This window comes from Peromyscus eremicus, chromosome 16_21 (genome assembly GCF_949786415.1).
Source record: "Peromyscus eremicus chromosome 16_21, PerEre_H2_v1, whole genome shotgun sequence".
NCBI classification, from domain to species: domain Eukaryota; kingdom Metazoa; phylum Chordata; class Mammalia; order Rodentia; family Cricetidae; genus Peromyscus; species Peromyscus eremicus.
This window is the reverse complement of record NC_081432.1, coordinates 12,003,797-12,021,329: the sequence shown is the minus strand read 5'-3', so window position 1 is coordinate 12,021,329 and position 17,533 is coordinate 12,003,797. Positions and strand designations below refer to the sequence as shown.

Here is a 17,533-nt window from a genome sequence, read left to right as displayed (position 1 = left end):
TTTGTAACCAATATAAGTCTCTGTGTTTACTTGGTTGGGTCTGAGCGGCTGTGGGACTGGCAGGTGAGAGAGATTTGTCCTGACTGTGGGCCAGGCAGGAAAACTCTAGCTACAGTGTTACCTAGGGGTAATTCTAAATCCTGTCAACAATGATTGAATAGCACATATTTAATATAGTTTCCCAATGTTTTGCTGTAGAGAACACCTCTGGATATGGGTTACAATAACACGTGTTTAGAATACTCTTCAGGGATCTGAAGGCCACTTCAGATGAAGTATGCTCTTTGGAGTCTATAGACGGGTGATTGGGAAGGGATGAAAAGATGGGGCGGCCTTAACCTTTGGGTGACGTTCTCTCTCTGTCCCTGCATGGAGATGGATTTTTGGAGCTGGTCTTCTGCCTTTCTGATCTTTCAGGAGCTGCTACAACTTAAACACCCAGAGCCCTGTAGTTACCACCCCCACCCTCACGTTCTTAAGAACATGAAGACACTAGGCATGTGGTGTGGTGCATGACCTATTATCCTATCACATGGGGCATGGGGGCAACAGGATCAGGAGTTCGTGGCCATTATCTTGGAAAATTTGAGGTTCACCTAAACTGCAGGAGGGCTTGCCACAAACAATTTTCAAAAACACTGCAGTTGAGCTCTGCCGGCATGGTGACAACCACCTGCGTCTCGCTCACCCTGGCAAACAGATAGAGACCTGTGTCTCATTTTGTTCCAAGGGGAAAGGGGGGGGATGTGGAGGGACCGGATCTGTCAGTCCGGTCCCACTTCCACTCCCTAGCAATAGACCCATTAAAGCCTTGCCTGCCGACCCTGCACACACCCACATCTCTTCTATTGCTTCTATGCTAAAAGAAACTGGCTCCAGCAATGTCTTCCTCACAAGAAATCCTTGCAAATGTGCCTGATGGGCCATTTAATAGCTGAGTAAACTAAGGGTTGGAGGCGTAAAAACCCTTTAAGTCTGAAGCCTTAGCAGTGAAACTACTTAACCAAGACACAAGCAGAAGCATCGGTCTCCAGGGCATTTCCTGTTGCCTTAAAGATGACCGGAATAGATCTACCACCCTTGGTATCACCCATATGACACTTAGAAATCTACCTACTGTTGTCTGTCAGAGGATCGAGTCCAAAAGGATGTCTCTAACCAGACTGCCCTGATGTTATTTTAGGAAAGTGTTGTGAACACCCCCGGGCTGGGAGTCAGAAAATCTGGGTTCAATTCTAACTCACTAGGCAAAATGTTTTTGAATGAGGCTTTTAGTTTTTTGAGGGGTGGTGGTGGTGGTAAAAGTTCTAAGGAATATATTCTGGAATATATCCTGTACCCCCACACCTTGCTTTTCAACCGAAACTAGCTTGGAGGAGCCCAGTAACTTGATTCAGCTTTTAAAACATCCATTAATGGAGGAAATTAATTTTTCAGCATGAGTGCCAGAAGCCAGGCACATGCTTTCCAAATAGCATTAAATTCAAACTGATGCAGCAAGGCAGATGGTAAGCATGAGGTGGGCCCTTCCCTTGCCGCGGGGAGGATGTCAGGCTTCAGTCCAATACCAATACCCCTTTTCTGGGGACTGTCACGACCTAGCCCACCAAGGTGGCCAGAGTGAACCTCGAGCCAACCCCTTCACGCTCACCCCCACCCAGACTCCATCCTGAGAGACCAGGCTCCACCCACCGGCCCCGCCTGAGCATCCCCGCCCTGGTTGTCATGGTGAGCCTGGGCGCTCCAGTGGAGTCCGGAAGTCTCCCAGCCGAGCTCCGCGCCCCGAGAGGCTCTCGTTGCTATGGTGATGACTCCGCGCGGGCCCTGTGCCATCAGTTTCTACGGACTGGAGGAGGGTCCAGAGCCCGCCCCTGACGTCGGGATTCAAGGGCTGCTAGCCAGTCCCGCGAGGCCCGCGCGTTGCTGTAGTGATTTGCTGCAGCCAGCGCGCCGGAACCCGGTCTTTGCAGCTTTGGTGAGTCCACTCACCCTCCAGGCTAGGGACGCATCCCGGAGGTTACAGTCCTGAGGCTCTCCTGTACCCTGCCCTCGTCTTACCCCCAAACCTCAGTGTGCCCTGCAGGCCTGCTCTTCCTCACTGAGCGTCCACTCTGGGCCAGGCCTCTGCGGGAGCCAAGTCAGATGAGGAGGACACTGGGCTTGAGGAGCCAGACTCTGTGGGCGGTGTGGGGACCATCAGTAAAAGGAGCCGGAACCTAAAGTCACTATACCACTCAGAGGCTCCATTTTGAAACACACTAAGAGCAGGAGACCCCTCCCAACTCCGGTTCCACTATCTAGGCGGTGATCCACAGCCAGGTTTTTTTCATACCTCCCTCATGCCAAGGAACCTTGAGAAGGAGGCCCTCCTCCTAGACACTCACCTCTTGACTCTGAGCAAGATGGGGTATGGGCTGCTCCCGCAATGTGCTGCCTACAGATTGAATGGCCTCTGCCTAATATTGCTGAGAGGGATGCAGGCTGAGATGTGCTTTTAAAGTGATGACGAAACTCACAGGTGCCTTTTGAGGATTTGTATGGCTTTCCAATTCTTGTCAAAAGACAACTTAACAAACTTAGTCGTAATTGACTTTGTGAATCTGGAATTGGGCAACACTTGATCCTGTAAAATAAAATGAGTGTTTTTGGTTGGTTTGGGCCTTTTTAGGACAGGTTCTCACTGTGTTGCCCAAGCACCCTGGAACTCAGCCATCTTCCTGCCTCTGAGGACATAGGCCCATGTTACTACTACACCTGGCTAGGAGTTTGGGTATATATACAAAAAAGGAAAGGAAAGAAGAAACAATAAAAGGGAAGATGGTTGTTCAAAGGTACTCGCTTTATAGGATTGTTCATGCTGGTTCAGGTCATCTGGTCCCCTTTGGTTGCTGTGGATCTCTTGTTTTGTTGGGAAGCTAGTCGTATCAGAATTCCATTGATCATGTGGCACCTAGTGTACTCTGTTCTGCTTTGATCTGCTAGACCACAATGCAGAAACGGACCTCATATATTTATGTAATCCTCTTTCCTCTTGATTCAGTCTACAGAACACTGGAAGAATGAGGTCCTCTTGGACCCCTTTGGGGCCCCCTGTGAGCCAGGACCGCATCATCACCGGCTTCCCTAAGGTACAGTCTTTAGAACACCTTTGACGTTGTTTTTAGTTTTCTTTGGGTCTGGATTGCTTTGATAAAAGGTGGCTACTATCCTCGACAAACTTGGAATTCACTAAGTATCCCAGACTAGCCCTTAAATTTGCAATCCTCCTGCCTCAGTCTCTCCAGTGCTGGGATGATGGGAATGTGACTCTGTTCCTTTTTGTCTCCACTGCTGAGGTAACACTTCAGCCATGTCCAGCTTTGCTAACACGCCATCACCCCCAGAAATCAAGCAAGTGAATCCCAGAGGTTGGTCTTATTTCTGAGACACTGAAAGACTGGGTGTTGAGTTCTTCTAAAGCAGACCAGTAGTGACAACAGGTAGCTGTGTGGCTTGGAGGTTATAAGCCACTTAGATAGTCCTCGGTATAATCTTGATGCTGTCTTTAAGTGGTGACCATAGGCAAGTCACCCAAGCTTGCCTTGGAGCTGAGGCTCATGGTAAGTGTAAGCTCCCCCAAGTCAGGACATTCCTCATTGTTATTATTATTAGCTCTCCAGAGGATGGAGATGTGACATAATGGGAAAGCATTTGCCTGGTAGGTACAAAACCCTGAGTTTTATCCCCAGCACTGCAAGGGGGTGGGGGGTGGGGCAGAGCACACACAGGTGTAGTGGCACTTGGGAGACAGAGATACGATTGTGAGTGTGACGTCAGCCTGGAGTATGTAACAAGATCCATCTTTTAGAAACAAAAATGGTGTTCTAATTTCTGACCCCCAAATCCAGGACTTTATTGCCATTCCACCTTTACTTTTTGCTGAAAACTCCAACCTATACCATAGTCTAATATTAAATCCAGTGGGGAATGCTAAATAATTCCCCTCTTTTAGGGGGGTGGGAGACAATATTTACCCATATTACAAATGCTTTTGCCCATTACGTAGCCAGTCCCACTACTGGGAATTCATTTCTGTTTATGTCCTGGCATGAATGGAGAGTGAAAGGTCGGGCATTACAGCCTTTAATAAGAGCAGAAGGTCAACATCAGTGTCCAGAGAGGGGCCGGTAGTAATGCTGCTCCTCAACATGTGTAGGAGGGATGAGGCTCCTCTTCCCAGTGCTAAGGAGGGCCAAAGCAAATTGTTAGGTAAAAAGCAAAAAATGGAGCTGTTTGTAGTCAAGTGTGTAGTCAAGTATGCTGGAGCACTTGGTTAAGTCCCTGCCATCACAAAAAAAAGGGGGGGTGGGGCTGGGTGGAAGGTATCTGTTTGTTAGTACATGCAGAAAATATTTCCAAAAGGTAATGTTAAGATCTTGTTGTGCGGCCAGGTGGTGGTGGCGCACGCCTTTAATCCCAGCACTCGGGAGGCAGAGGCAGGCGGATCTCCGTGAGTTTGAGGCAAGCCTGGTCTACAGAGTGAGATCCAGGAAAGGCACAAAGCTACACAGAGAAACCCTGGGGGGGGGGGGGCGGCGGCGGGGGCGGCGGCGGCGGCGGCGGCGGCAGCGGGGGAGGGCGGAGATCTTGTAGTGTGCTGGGTGGTGGTGGCGCACGCCTTTAATCCCAGCACTTGGGAGGCAGAGGCAGGTGGATCAAGGCCAGCCTGGTCTACAAAGGGAGTTCTAGGACAGTCAGCCAGAATTGTTATACAGAGAAACACTATCTTTAAAAACCAAAAAAATAAAAAAGATCTTGTTGTGCATTGATAGCCACTAGAGCAAATGAAAAATTAGTTTTCTCCCAGGGAGTCTCACTGGGGAAACAAACCACTCTTAAGGGTAGACCCCATCCCCAGCAGTAGATGACCAACCAAAAATGAACTCAGTGGCATCTTTGAAGGTTCTTTGTCTCGTAATGTCGTTGGGGCCTTCCCCCGCCCCTGCCCCTCATCATACAGGTCTTTTGTTTGTATGTTAGGGCTTCAAGTTTTGAGTTTTTAATGGAATTCCAGTGTACGCGAATATGTGTGTCTCTGATTCTGTGTGCGTTTGTGATTTTTCTTGTTTGGTTATTTTATCGTACTCTCATTTGTTTGTTTTTTATTTATTATTATTCCTTAGATGCCTGTTTGATCCATACAGAAAGGGTATGGATCCAGATGGGAGGGAAGGTGAGGAGCAACTGGGAGGAGTAGGAGGAGGGGAAACCGTAATCAATGCATTATATGAAAAAAAAATCCATTTTCAATAAAAGGAAAAAAAAGACCCTTGTCTTAGAGTTTCTATTGCTGTGAAGAGAGGCCACAACCATGGCAACTCTTATAAGGAAAACATTTCATTGTGGCTGGCTTACAGTTCAGAGGTTCAGTCCATTATCATCATGGTGGGACATGGTGGCATGCAGCAGACAGGGTGCTGGAAAGGTAGCTGAGTGTCCGTCATCTTGGCTTGCAGGCAACAGGAAGTGGTCTGAGACACTGAGCAGGATCTTCAGCATATATGAAACCTCAAAGCCCGCCTTCCACAGTGACACACTTCCTCCAACAAGGCCACACCTCCTAGTAGTGCCACTCCCTTTGGGGGCCATTTTCTTTCAAACCACCACAACCCTGTTGCCCAAGGTTGCTTCTGTGAGGCTTGAACCAGTGTGAAGAGAGACTTTCTGTGTCCTTTAGATTCTGTGCCAAAGCTAGGAAGGAAGAAGAAGATGGCTGTAGGCTGTGGGTGTTCCCATCTGCAGCCATTACTTCTTCTTCTTCATCTTTTCCTCTAACTTCCTTCTCACACATTGCCAGAGAAAGCCTTTGTGCCTCAGATCTTGGAGAGTTCCCCCTGTTTTTTAGAGTGAGCTTGGGCCATTGCTTTCCCAATGGAGTGTGACCGTGGTAACCAGGGATGATTCAGGCTGGTGTCTTTCATATGACTTGAAGAGAAAGGAAGTATAATGGGGGCAGGAGCAGGGTGAGCAGGCCCAGTCTCATGGGACAAAAGACACTATTCACAGAGGCTCAGAGAGTCAGGAAAACTGCTTAACATCAACACAGTTGTGCATGGTAGAGCTAAGATTTGACCCAGCTGCCCTTGTAAGGCTCCAGAACGCCTAGCCCTAAGGAGTCTGCCCAGGGAAGATGAGATTCCCTTACAGCCCTCTACCTACAGCAGTCAGGGCCACAGCTATAGCTGGCCATGTCTGTCCTGGATCCCAGGGCCACTTCAGACCTAAGGACTTATTATCCACGTCAGGCTGGGCCAACGTGATGCTTCCAGGGGCAAATTCTTTCTCAGTTTCCTTGTCTGAGAAATGGGCTCGCACTTCCTACCCCACAACCCGTGGCTTTGCTGGGACCGAGGAATGTTCACGAGGTCCTGCAAGCTTCAAGTTTCAGGAGAGAAGGAGGGTTAGGAAGTAGGTCTCGTGCTCCGATGCTGCCCAGTTTGCGTTGGGGAGATGCGGCCTTGCAGGACGGTCCGCTTGCTTGTCTGCATGTCTGCCTGTCTGTCTGTCTGTCTTTTTATAGTGGTACACACCTGATGCCTGCCTGCAGCTCAAAGAGCACTTCCACAGCCAGGTCAGCACTGCCTGCCAGCGCAGGAACACGGGCACTGTTGGGTAAGCCCGGGGGACAAGGGTGTGGAAGATGGGTGAAGAATAGAAGCACAAACGCATGTGTCAGTGAAGTGAGCAAATGGAACATGCAGGCGGAGCCAGCGCCGCTCACCATAGGGACTTTAATCTAGCTTTGCCGTACGAACAATTGCCCCGTTTCTCAGAACGCCATACAGATGACTTTTCAGCTGCAGGGAAGTGTCAGCGCAGGTCCATTTCCTCTGTCTGAACCAGCTGTCTTCTGCTGTGGGATACAGTCTTCCTCAGGTTTCCATATGTCAGAGCCTCTGGGAGACTTCTCTGACCCACCTCCTGCCCCTGCCCCAGCCTGGCCGCTACATAGTACCCTTCTGTGCTCCAGAGCTCTGAAATCTTTTATTTGTTTGTTTGTGTTTTATTTTACATCCTGACCTCAGTTTTCCCTCCCTCCTCTCCTCCCAGTCTCTCCCTCTGCCTCCCCTCTGCCACAACCCCTCCACTCCCCCTCTGTTTCTATTCAGAAAATGCCAGGCCTCCCATGGATATTAAGAAAACGTAGCATATCAAATTGCTGTAAGACTAGACACCTCCCCTTGTACTGAGGCTGGACAAGGCAACCCAGTATGCGGAATAAGGTCCCAGAAGCAGGCAAAAGAACCAGAGACAGCCCCTGCTCCTTCTATTAGGCGTCCTATAAGAAGACCAAGCTACACAACTGTCACACATATGCAGAGGGCCTAGGGCAGTCCCATGCAGGCTCCCTGGTTGTTGGTTCAGTGTCTGTGAGCTCCTCTGAGCCCAGGTTAGTTGATTCTGTGCGTTTCCTGGTGATGTCCTTGACCCCACTGGCTCCCTCCTGCATCTAGGGTGGAAGGGTGACTCATTCAGATAGTTCAGGAAAGGAAAGACTTGGATATGCTGAAGACACTGTTGATACCATTCTCCAGGGTGATACGGACATATTTCCTCCAGGCTGAAGCTCTCCAAGGTGGTGGTAGTTGGTGATCTCTATGTGGGAAAGACTAGCCTCATCCACAGGTAAGTCCTGCCGCCCCATCACGCTGTCCGGCCGGCCCCACCTCCCAGCACCAAGTTATTGTACCTTTGCCTGGGAGCCCCAAATAACACGTGGCTTCTGGGAACATAACACAGCTTTAGCCTGGGAAATATTTTCAAGGACGTGGCAAGAGTCAAGGAGAGGGGCTAGAGAAACGGCTCACTGGGGCTGCCCTGCCACACCCAGAATTTGAGCTCATAACCACATGTTCAACTCCAGCTCCAAAGGAGTCTGGAGGTCTGAGTCCTTTGGCCACCACAGAGACCTGTACACACACATACACACACACACACACACACACACACACACACACACACACACACACAATTTTAAAAAGAAAAGTTTAAAAATAGGGAGATTGGGAGCTCAGGAGATTGACTCGGTCCATAAAGTGCTTGCCGCTTCAGTACCCAAAACCTGAACTGAATCCCCAGGACCCCATGGAAAAGCCAGATGTAGCAGCGCCTGCCTGCCCGTGATCCCAGCACTGGGGAGACAGAGACAGGAGGATTCTTAGGGCTTGCTGCTCAGCCAGCCTCGCCAAATCAGTGAGAGATCGAAAACCAAGATGGAGAGCAATTAAAGAAAAATGCCGTGTCAGCCTCTGACCTGTACATGTGCTCATGCTCAAGCGCATGCGCGCCGTTGCGGTGACTGCCAGATGATGGAGCATCCTTGATACTTTGCATTCATTACTGCGTCCCCGTGGGGCCCTTGCACTGCCCTCCCTGGGAATGGACTCTCAATTTCTCTCACTTTTTGTACGATAGTGATGATGCAGCTTCTGGGCTGATGCAGCTCCCCTCCCCCACATCGTTTTTATTGACCGCCCCGTTGCTATGGTTTGGATAAGGATTTTTCAAAGGTCCGTGCGTCAGAGGCTTGTGTCTCTGGTCTGTGGCACTTTTGTAAGGTGGCAGAACTTTTAGGAGGTGGAGCCTGGCGAGAGGTCATTAGGTCATTGGGAATGTACACGTGAAGGGAACAGTGTGCCCCCCCAGCTCACCCCCTTCTTTTGCTTCCTGGCCATGAGGTATGTTCTTTTGCTCAGTTACGTGCCCATCACCATGAGGAAGCCTCACCATTAGTTCAAAGCAACATGACTAAGTCGGTCATGGACTGAAGCTTCTAGAACTACAAACTCAGATGAACGTCTCCTTCATGGGTTGCAATCATCTCAGGAGTTTGTTCCAGTGGTGGAGAGTTTATTTACACACCTGTACACCCACAGCCTCTCTGCACCATCACTTTCCTTGATGTATTTTGGTTTTGGTTTTGTTGTTGGTGGTGGGTTTTGGGGGGGGAGGGGAGTATCTTTTTGTTGTTGTTTTCTTAAGCCCTGGCTGTTCCAGAACTCCCTATGTAGACCAGGCTGACCTCAGACGCACAGAGATCCGCCTGCCTCTGCCTCCCTAGTGCTGGAATGAAAGGTGTGGGCCACCACACCTGGCCCATCACTTATTGATTCCCTACTGGGGGATCTTATTCCCTACAGACTTCCAGTGTTGTGAGCACCTCCACCTACTTTTGGGAGGGGACCTCTGATGACTTCCTCACCTCCCACAGGTTGTGCAAGAATGTTTTTGACCGTGACTACAAGGCTACTATTGGGGTAGACTTTGAAATCGAGCGCTTTGAGATCGCGGGGATTCCCTACAGCCTCCAGATGTAAGTCTCTGATAATGTGGTTTCAAGATCTCCCCTGGGGGAAAGACCTTAGCCGGGATCTTTTTCCTCTGCCCGCCATGGTGCTCAGCAAGGATGTGTCTGGATGAGCACAGCCCTGGGTGGTGGGTAAGAAACCAGGCTTCGTGGCGTATGGGTCACTAGATTCTCTCTCCATCCTCACAGTTGCCCCTCGCTGGTCAACAGATCTGGGGACGGTCTTCACGGCCCGACCTACACTTCCACCCACTCTCCTCCCCAGTCAGTAGCTTTTTACTAAGGTTCAGCCTTCTTCCCCAGGTGGACCTGTGATCTCCCAAGCAGCAGGTGTGGCCTCTGACATTTTTTTCCTGAGTTTTATTCCCTATTCTCAGTTATAAAGTAGGACAGAGTTGGTCCTTGTGTGCCAGCCTTGGGTGAGTAGGGTTCTGCTGGAGGCCACCCTGCCCTCATCCCGTTCTCAAGCCGGAAAGCCAGATGCTCTCCATCCTCCGACGCTTCACTCTGTAAATGTGTAACCCCTCTGTCCACACTGTGCTTCTCCACTCAGTGTGTCTCCTCTCCTAACCCCGTCCACGCTTTTGCTTTTGCCCCTCATTGGCCCCCTGGTTTCTGCCCCACTTCCCACCCCTTTCACTTCCCCTCACATCCCTGCAAGGGCTTCCCCAGTTCGCCTTGGTGAAAGTGCTGTGTGCTTTGGACCTCCTTCTCCCCACTCCCTAGAGGATCCTGCAGGCCTACTCAGCTACCAGACCCCTGTGCTCTCTGGTGAGCCCCCCCCCCCCCCCCCCCCCCCCGCGCCGCTGTCTCGTTTAACAGCCCCTGTGTTCTTCTTGCTGGCTGGCATTCACCAGTCCTTTGTTCTAGCCCGCTTCCCTAGCTTCCTCCCTGGCGTTAGTCTTTATTCTGTGCCCTGCCTAGGCTGACCCCTCAGCTCCTGTGTCAGCTCCCATCTCCACGTGGAGACAGCGCCCCAGTATAATCCTGGAGCCAGATGATACATCCTGTGCAAGGGCGAGCCCAGGGTTGGTTCAGAGCAAAAGACGCTATGAAAATCCGGGGCTTCGTGACTGAGAGTTCTGGAAAGCTGAGAGAAGCAAAGGTCTGGTCTAGAGGGAGCAGCCAGGTGCCAGCGGACTCTCACTGAGGCTTCAGGCAGTCTCTAATCAGAGGGTCTAATGTAAAATGGGCACTGCCTTGCCACAGGCTCTCGGGATCTTATCTTGAGGCCATTGCCAGCCGCCTGCCTGGCTTACTGTATGCCCATCCCCCACCTAGAGGTTTCTTCAGAGATGAAAAATGAATGAATTAATGAAAGAATACAACCCACAAGCCTTCATTATGCTGAATCACCTGAAAATAAATTCAGATCACTGATATCATATTTGTGGGCTATCATTTTAGTTTCCTGAGAAATTAAATTAAATGTTAACCTGTTGACTTTAAAAAGTGATGGATTGATGATTGGATTTCGGGATCATCCCTGAATATTGACAACCTGCTTTCAGCCCATACAAGTAGATCTCAGCATGTCTCCTTCCCTTCTTGCATCTCGTACCCACGGCAGACATTATTAATCTGCTTGCTGTTCCATTCCTTTTCCATGGATCTAGGGTTCAACTTCTATTTCCTTCTCAACAAATTGTTTCAGAAAGCCAGAGCTAACTGATCAGTTGCCCAAGGGATGCGAACTGTGTCCCTGTTGGCCCCCTTCCCCATGTGGGGAGCTACTGTGTGGAAGGTGAAGGGTGCCCCAGTCACACATACGCTGGAGGCCTGTCCCAGAACCCCAGCATTGTCCTGTTATGGAACATAAGGCCCTTTATAATGTCACAGTCAGAAGGGCGGTAACTTTATCAGAGGTGTAACTTTGTTTGGACAAGGCAATTTGCAATGTTACACCTTCTCCCCTATTGGCACGGTGATCCCAGGAAAAACCCAGGGGGCGGGTATTACAGGGAGCCGGGGCAGGGAGAGTTGGATCACCCAGGCACTTCCTGCTGTTCATGTGTGGCTGGCATGTTGGCGTAGGTCCTGAGATCTTCCCATGATCTCACTATTCCATTGCCTTAGAATGCTGTGACTGCTTAACCTGCCCCCGCTGTTTTCCTGTCTCCCTCTTCCCCTCACAGCTGGGACACAGCCGGGCAGGAGAAGTTCAAGTGTATTGCATCTGCCTACTACCGCGGTGCCCAGGGTGAGCAGCCGAATGACGCTGGGGCTCTCAACCTAAGTCATCTGCACGAACACTACTTTTCTGTCCTCCAGGAGCCACTGGGATTAGCGGTCTAGCCAGTGCTTAGGGATGAAGAAGCTGCCCAGAGGACTAGACCCTGGTCATCTTTGACAGTCCCACCCTTAGGGAGTCTGAAGCATCAGGTGCAGGCTGCCTCAGCCCGTTTTCAACTCAAAAGAGTATTCTTGTTTAAGGGTCCCAGAAAAGAGAGATGACCTCACATTCCAGGTGAAAATGAGGAGAGCCTTTTCCCGTCTTACCCAGAGGGGGCTAGGCCATAGAGGAGTGACAGGTGGACCCAGCAGAGTTGGCAGGTCCCATATTGGTGCACTGGTGCCCACTGCCAACATGGCCAGGTGCGGCAGCTGGGGGCTGAGCAGGGCTCAAAGTCAGCAGAGGTGGCAATGTAAAGTCCCCAGGAAGGAGACGGAAGGAGAGCCTGGTAGGAGGTGGGACCCCAAACCAGGCTCAAAAGTATAGGCACAGTTAGATCTTCTCGGAGATGGTGTGAAAATCACTATAGTTTCATCCCAGTGTAAAGAAGGGAGAACAGGATATAAGCTGCATGTACCTGAGCTGTGGGTGGAACCTCCAGCTTGGCCACGTCCACCGTGGCCTCCTCCAGGTACCCCCTCTCCTAACACCTCTTCCTGAGGGGTTACGCCTCCCTGGAGCAAATGGTGTGAGGTACCTAGTACGCTTTTGTAAACAGTACTCAACATACCTGTCACCGGTCAGATTATCATCAGCCAAAGTACATAGAAAGCCCTTGTCCAGCCTGCTCTGACTCCCAGCAGGGCAGCAGAGAGCTGACCTCTGCCTGGACCATGCTCCTGAGGGCTTCCCCTTGGGAATCCAGGGCAGACTCTGTGATGGGAAGAGCTGACCCCAGAGATACCTGATGGTTTGCTGCCCACGTAGCACCACAAAAGCCATTTCCTTGAACTGGTTGTTACTAATCCCCATCCTTCAATTAAAAGTCTACCCAGAGTCGGGCCCTAGACCAACAACTTTCCAAAACTGTGTCCCTCCTGACAGCTAGGGGTATCATTCTCATCACTGTACAGACAGGGAAAGCAGGTTCTCCACAGTCTCAGCTCTCACCCAAGCCCATTGGGCTACAAGTGGCAGAGGATCTCTTACCAGAGTCCACATGCTTCAGGCCCTTCACTGTGCCCCCCCCCACCCCTGTCTTGCTAGCTACAGGTTTGGGTGATTTGGGAGGTTGGTGGGAAGGCAGGTCCAAGGTGGTCACCACAGGGTGACTCCTCACTAGTCTCCACAGTGGGGCCTCCCCAGTAGTTCCTTGTGATCTGGGAAGATACCTAGGGGAGCCTCCTCCATCACACACCTGTTGCTGATTGGCTGTTGGCTTTCCCCGTGTCCAGTGATCATCACAGCCTTTGACCTCACTGACGTGCAGACTCTGGGACACACCAGGCAAGTAACCCCAGGTTCTACCCCCCTGTATGTCTCTGTATATCACCTGGACTCGTGAAGCTGCCTGGCAGGGCTCCCCAACCCCAGCCTCTGGGCTGGGCCCAGAACCATGGGCACTTACTGTCTAGGTCCCCACTTACCCCTAAAGACTTACCCCATCTGCTGCTCAGGGGCTCAAGCTGACAGGCCACACTTGGCTTTGACATCCCGCTGCCAGCATACTAAACCTTCATTTTGGACGAGGGGCCCCTCTGTCCACCTTTACCTTGGCCCCTAACAATTTCATAGCTAATCCTCCCTGACAGAAATGTTTCACTTGCTACATTGGGCAGAGGTGTGGGCAGATGACCAATTTCAGAGGGCCATCATCTGCCAGAAATAATACACCTAGTGGACCGAAACCCCTCCTCCCTATGTTTGCCTGGGCCGTTCACATCAGCATCTTCCAGGCCCTATGAAGGAGACAAGGATGATTTCTCCAGCTGATAAAGGGCAGAGGTCACCTAGTTCTCACAATAGGAGTCTTCACCTCTCCCAAACCTGTGCCTTTATGTTCCCAGCTCCTCCTGGTCCCACTGAGACTCTTCTATCTCTAGCACCAGCATCCCACTTAGTGTGGGTCGGGGTACCTTCCCTGTGCCTCCTGGCTGACTACAAGTCTCTTGTTTCTGCTCTGTACATTCTAGGCAGTGGCTGGAGGACGCACTGAGGGAGAATGAGGCAGGCTCTTGCTTCATCTTCCTTGTGGGAACCAAGAAGGATCTCCTGGTAAGCAGACTGAAGCTGGAGGCCCAATCCCGAGGAACTTTCCAGAAAGTGCCCGTGCTTGCAGCCCGCTTTTGAGGAGCAGTGAACAACACTGGCATGCCTTGTGTTGGGCTTCAAAGCAGGCTATGGAATTGAAGAGAGTACTCAAGCTCCCGTGCTCCCCACTAAGAGGCAGGGATGACTCAGATTTCCCTGGGGACCACTAGAGCATCATCCCTAGGCAAGCAGCACCCCTGCCCTGGGAGCATCCCTACACTGGGACACCCCACCACACCCATTTGCTTAGGGGGAAATGAGAAGCAAGGTTGGAGAGAGAGGTGGCCATTCCAGGGACGCCCTGCAATGACCCAAGATACCGGGTCAGCCAGCGCCGTTTCTTCCAGTCAGGGGCAGCGTGTGAGCAAGCCGAAGCAGAGGCTGTGCACCTGGCCAATGAGATGCAGGCAGAGTACTGGTCTGTGTCAGCCAAAACCGGTGAGTAGTGAACCCCGCATGCATTGATTACCGAAAGACTCTGCACCCCACATGCATTGATTACCAACAACCTGCAGGATAAAGAAGTGTCAAGAGCAGAGCTGGAAAGCCAGGCTCTTGAGGAGATGAGAGGAAAGGACACGCAGTAAAGGGATTCCGAGGCTGTGGGAACTCAGAAATCGGGCCGGCAGTCCTTGCCTCCAGTGCACAGAGACAGTGTGTATCTGGCCGTGGACTGGGTATGAACTGAAAGTGGAAGTGCCACCTCGAGGCCACCACAAACACTGGGGGCATCCCATGCCTGGAGCCATCTGCTGTTCCTTCCCAGCTGCAGCCTCCATCCACCCCATAGCACCCGCCCTCCTTGATCCCACTGTAGGGCGAGAGGGTTATTCTGCACAGTTGCACAGATTGTTGCTGTGCATGGGCAGTGTTCATGTCGGTACCGGGACCTATAGGAGGATGCATACTACAGATTCCACGTAAGGGCCAACAGCACGTGGGTAGCTCCTAAAGAGAAGGCACACACATGCAGGCTCGTGCCAGGTTGTGCAACTGTTCAATAGCAACTGATTGAGAGGGAAGGTTCTAGGAAAGGAAGGTTCCGATGTTTAGGGGAGTAGCCTGGGGGGCGGGTTGGCAGCAGGATAGCGATGGGGACCAGAACCCAGTGGGAAGGCAGGCTGCCACCCAGCACTGTGCTGCCGCCCATGGATGGGCTGGTCACTGACTGTCAGGAGTGCTCTGAAAGGATCGTGGCTGGCCTAAAGACTTGCCCATAATGCATCTGAGGGCACCTTGAGTCACAGCTGTCTTGTGGGCCCCCAGGAGAGAATGTGAAGGCATTCTTCAGCCGTGTCGCCGCCCTAGCATTCGAGCAGTCTGTCCTTCAGGACCTAGAGAAGAGGCCCAGCGCTCAGTCCCAGGTCGGAGATGGAGATGGAGACCTAATCCGTGCGTACAGAGAGGGTAGTGGACGGGGTGGGGGCGCTGAGGAGCAGGATAGGGACCAGAAGTCCACACCCGCCGTTGTTAATTTGCCAACCTGGCGGTCTTCTTGGGCTGTCACCGCATCTCAGGCCTACAGCTTCCGTGACCCCACCCGTCGACTCAGACACCTGCCCCAGCCTCCCTGATCTCCACACAGCCTCCTCTTGGGCCAGGCTTAGGCTCCTGATCTTCAGATATGTCTTGCCTCCAGCTTACCTGAATGCCACAACCCCAAATGTCCCCTGGATCCCTCCCACACCAGGTCATCCGGGCTTCGGAGGACAGGCCCAGGGGACCAAGTTTAGGGCCCCAGTTATCAGGGTAGAGCCGTCTTTGCCCAGTGTTGGCTGTAAGGTGCCTGTTGGATGCCATCTTATTTTCCTGTCTTTGTAGGAATAGAGGCGCCCAAGACCCAGGAGAATAGGAGGCCACCCGGCCTGGGCTGCTGTTAGCTGAGGCCAGCCTCAGAGCCGTCCACTCCCTACAGACACACGGGGTGACATGGAGCCCAAACTCTGCAGCAGATACGCCTTCAAGCTGGAGAAGGCCTGTGTCCAGGGCTCAGCCGTTTCTCTTTGGCCCAGCCCCACTGGCTGCCGGGGCTCCATACTGTCTGGGCTGGTTGCGGGTGGGCACTGGGGTGAGCCTTCCCTACAGGGTCTTCAGACAGTCACTGTGGTCTCAAGAGGCTTCAAGACTGCAATCTCAGGACACTCAGGGCTAGCCCACATCCCTTACCCAATCATATCTGCAGTCACCCGGAGTCCTTCCCTGATGATCCTAGGCAAGGCCTCTGAACCCCCATCTCCATGTTCTAAGCACCAAGACTTGTCAAAGTAGGCAAGTAAAACTCACCTGCCATTCCACCTGGGGGTTCTCTCATCCAGAAGACATGGAGTTCTAGGTCTTGGAGCTTCGGACCTAGCTATCCACCGTCCCTCTGCCACAGAATTTCAGGACCCTTGAGTTCCGCTGTTAAGCACAATGGACAGAGTCCATCTGGACGCTCTGGCAGAGTCCTGCCTCCATCTCTGAGATTCCCCTTGGCCCTGCCCTGCGTGTCAGAAGATGGATCGTCGTGACTCTGCTGAGAGATGAAAATTGCACAGAGTCCCTCTGGCAACTCATTCTACATCCCCAAGCCTAACCCTGCTCTGTGCCATCACCTGTGCCCATCCCTGCTGACCTCCCATGTGTCTCTCCAGCTGTCCTGCAGATCTCTTGGGACTTTGGCAATGGTCCACATATCTCTGGAGGACTGGGACATGCAGACTCTAGCTTGTCTAACCCCTTCCTGCATGTCAGCAGGAACACTGTGCCCTGCTTGGGTCCAAGGTCTCCCTGACTCCTCACCCACTCCATATTCCTATAGCTCTGGGTCTAGACTCATGCATCCCTGTCTTACTCCTGCCATAAGAAGATGGGCACACCTGGCATTCCTAGCTGCTGCTTCCCCCCCCCCATACAGGGTCTCATGTAGCCCATGCTGGCATCCAACTCTGTATGTAGCTGAGGCTAGCCTTGGATATTACTTGCCCTCCGTCTCCCAAGCGCTGGGATTACAGACGTGTACCACCATACACAGGAACACCTGCTTCTTGGGGATGATAAGCATTTGCAGGCAGCCGTATTGGTCAGTGCCCTTTTCTAAGTGCTGGGCATACCACACATTTCCATGACTGTTCATTAACTCAGCGATGGCCAAACAGCCGAGGACACTGGCATATTTTCCTGTTCCATACCAGCATGCATTAGCTTTATTTTAGCGCTCTACCCCCCCTTTTTCTCTCTGTCCCCCGCCCCTCTAAAACAGGGTGTCACTACATATACTAGACTGGCCCTGAGTTTGTAGCAATCCTGCTCCTGCCTCCCAAGTGCTGGGGTCACGGACATGGAGCTCACATTTGGCTCAAGCCCTTTTATTTTTAAAAGTATGGTGCTGGGGTCACGGACATGGAGCTCACATTTGGCTCAAGCTCTTTTGTTTTTAAAAGTATGTAGAACATCTCTTTACAGGAATTCAGTGGTTGGTGTTAAACTAGGTGGTAAACATATAAACGAAAATACTTCTGCCCCGGAGTCGGTTGTCGTCTTTGAACTGAACGTGGTGAACAGTTGGTAAAATTCCTTCTGTGCTGTCCTTCTGTCCCCCAGCCCTTGTGGCATGATTCTCCAGAGTGCCCTTGTACTGTGCACACTGCCTGGTGGCCTACCTGCCTGGTGGCCTACCTGCCTAATGATCTGCCCTGGTCTCTCACTGTGGGCGTGTGCCAAGG

The 17,533-nt window shown here is 51.8% G+C and overlaps 1 protein-coding gene across 2 annotated transcripts; it reads left to right on the top strand.

Moving 5' to 3' along the window:
* Positions 1-1,795: 1,795 nt before the first annotated feature.
* Rab36 (RAB36, member RAS oncogene family) lies at positions 1,796-16,407 on the top strand. Of its 2 annotated transcripts, XM_059282221.1 has the most exons (11): positions 1,796-1,975; positions 3,041-3,128; positions 6,560-6,651; positions 7,600-7,665; positions 9,251-9,352; positions 11,482-11,546; positions 12,974-13,029; positions 13,716-13,793; positions 14,177-14,267; positions 15,096-15,221; positions 15,651-16,407. In XM_059282221.1, the coding sequence occupies exons 2-11, from the start codon at positions 3,060-3,062 to the stop codon at positions 15,707-15,709; spliced, it is 804 nt and encodes a 267-aa protein (XP_059138204.1). In that variant the 5' UTR covers positions 1,796-1,975; positions 3,041-3,059; the 3' UTR covers positions 15,710-16,407. The 2 variants fall into 2 exon arrangements, with proteins under 2 accessions (XP_059138204.1, XP_059138205.1); XM_059282222.1 differs by lacking the exon at positions 1,796-1,975 and having other exon boundaries at positions 3,038-3,128; positions 6,560-6,610.
* Positions 16,408-17,533: the final 1,126 nt, after the last annotated feature.

Coding starts and splice junctions, on each gene's coding strand:
- Rab36 (XM_059282221.1), top strand. CDS start 3,060: ATGAGGTCCTCTTGGACCCCTTTGGGGCCCCCTGTGAGCCAGGACCGC. Junction 6,652..7,599: donor AGGAACACGGGCACTGTTGG/GTAAGCCCGGGG, acceptor TATTTCCTCCAG/GCTGAAGCTCTCCAAGGTGG. Junction 9,353..11,481: donor ATTCCCTACAGCCTCCAGAT/GTAAGTCTCTGA, acceptor TTCCCCTCACAG/CTGGGACACAGCCGGGCAGG.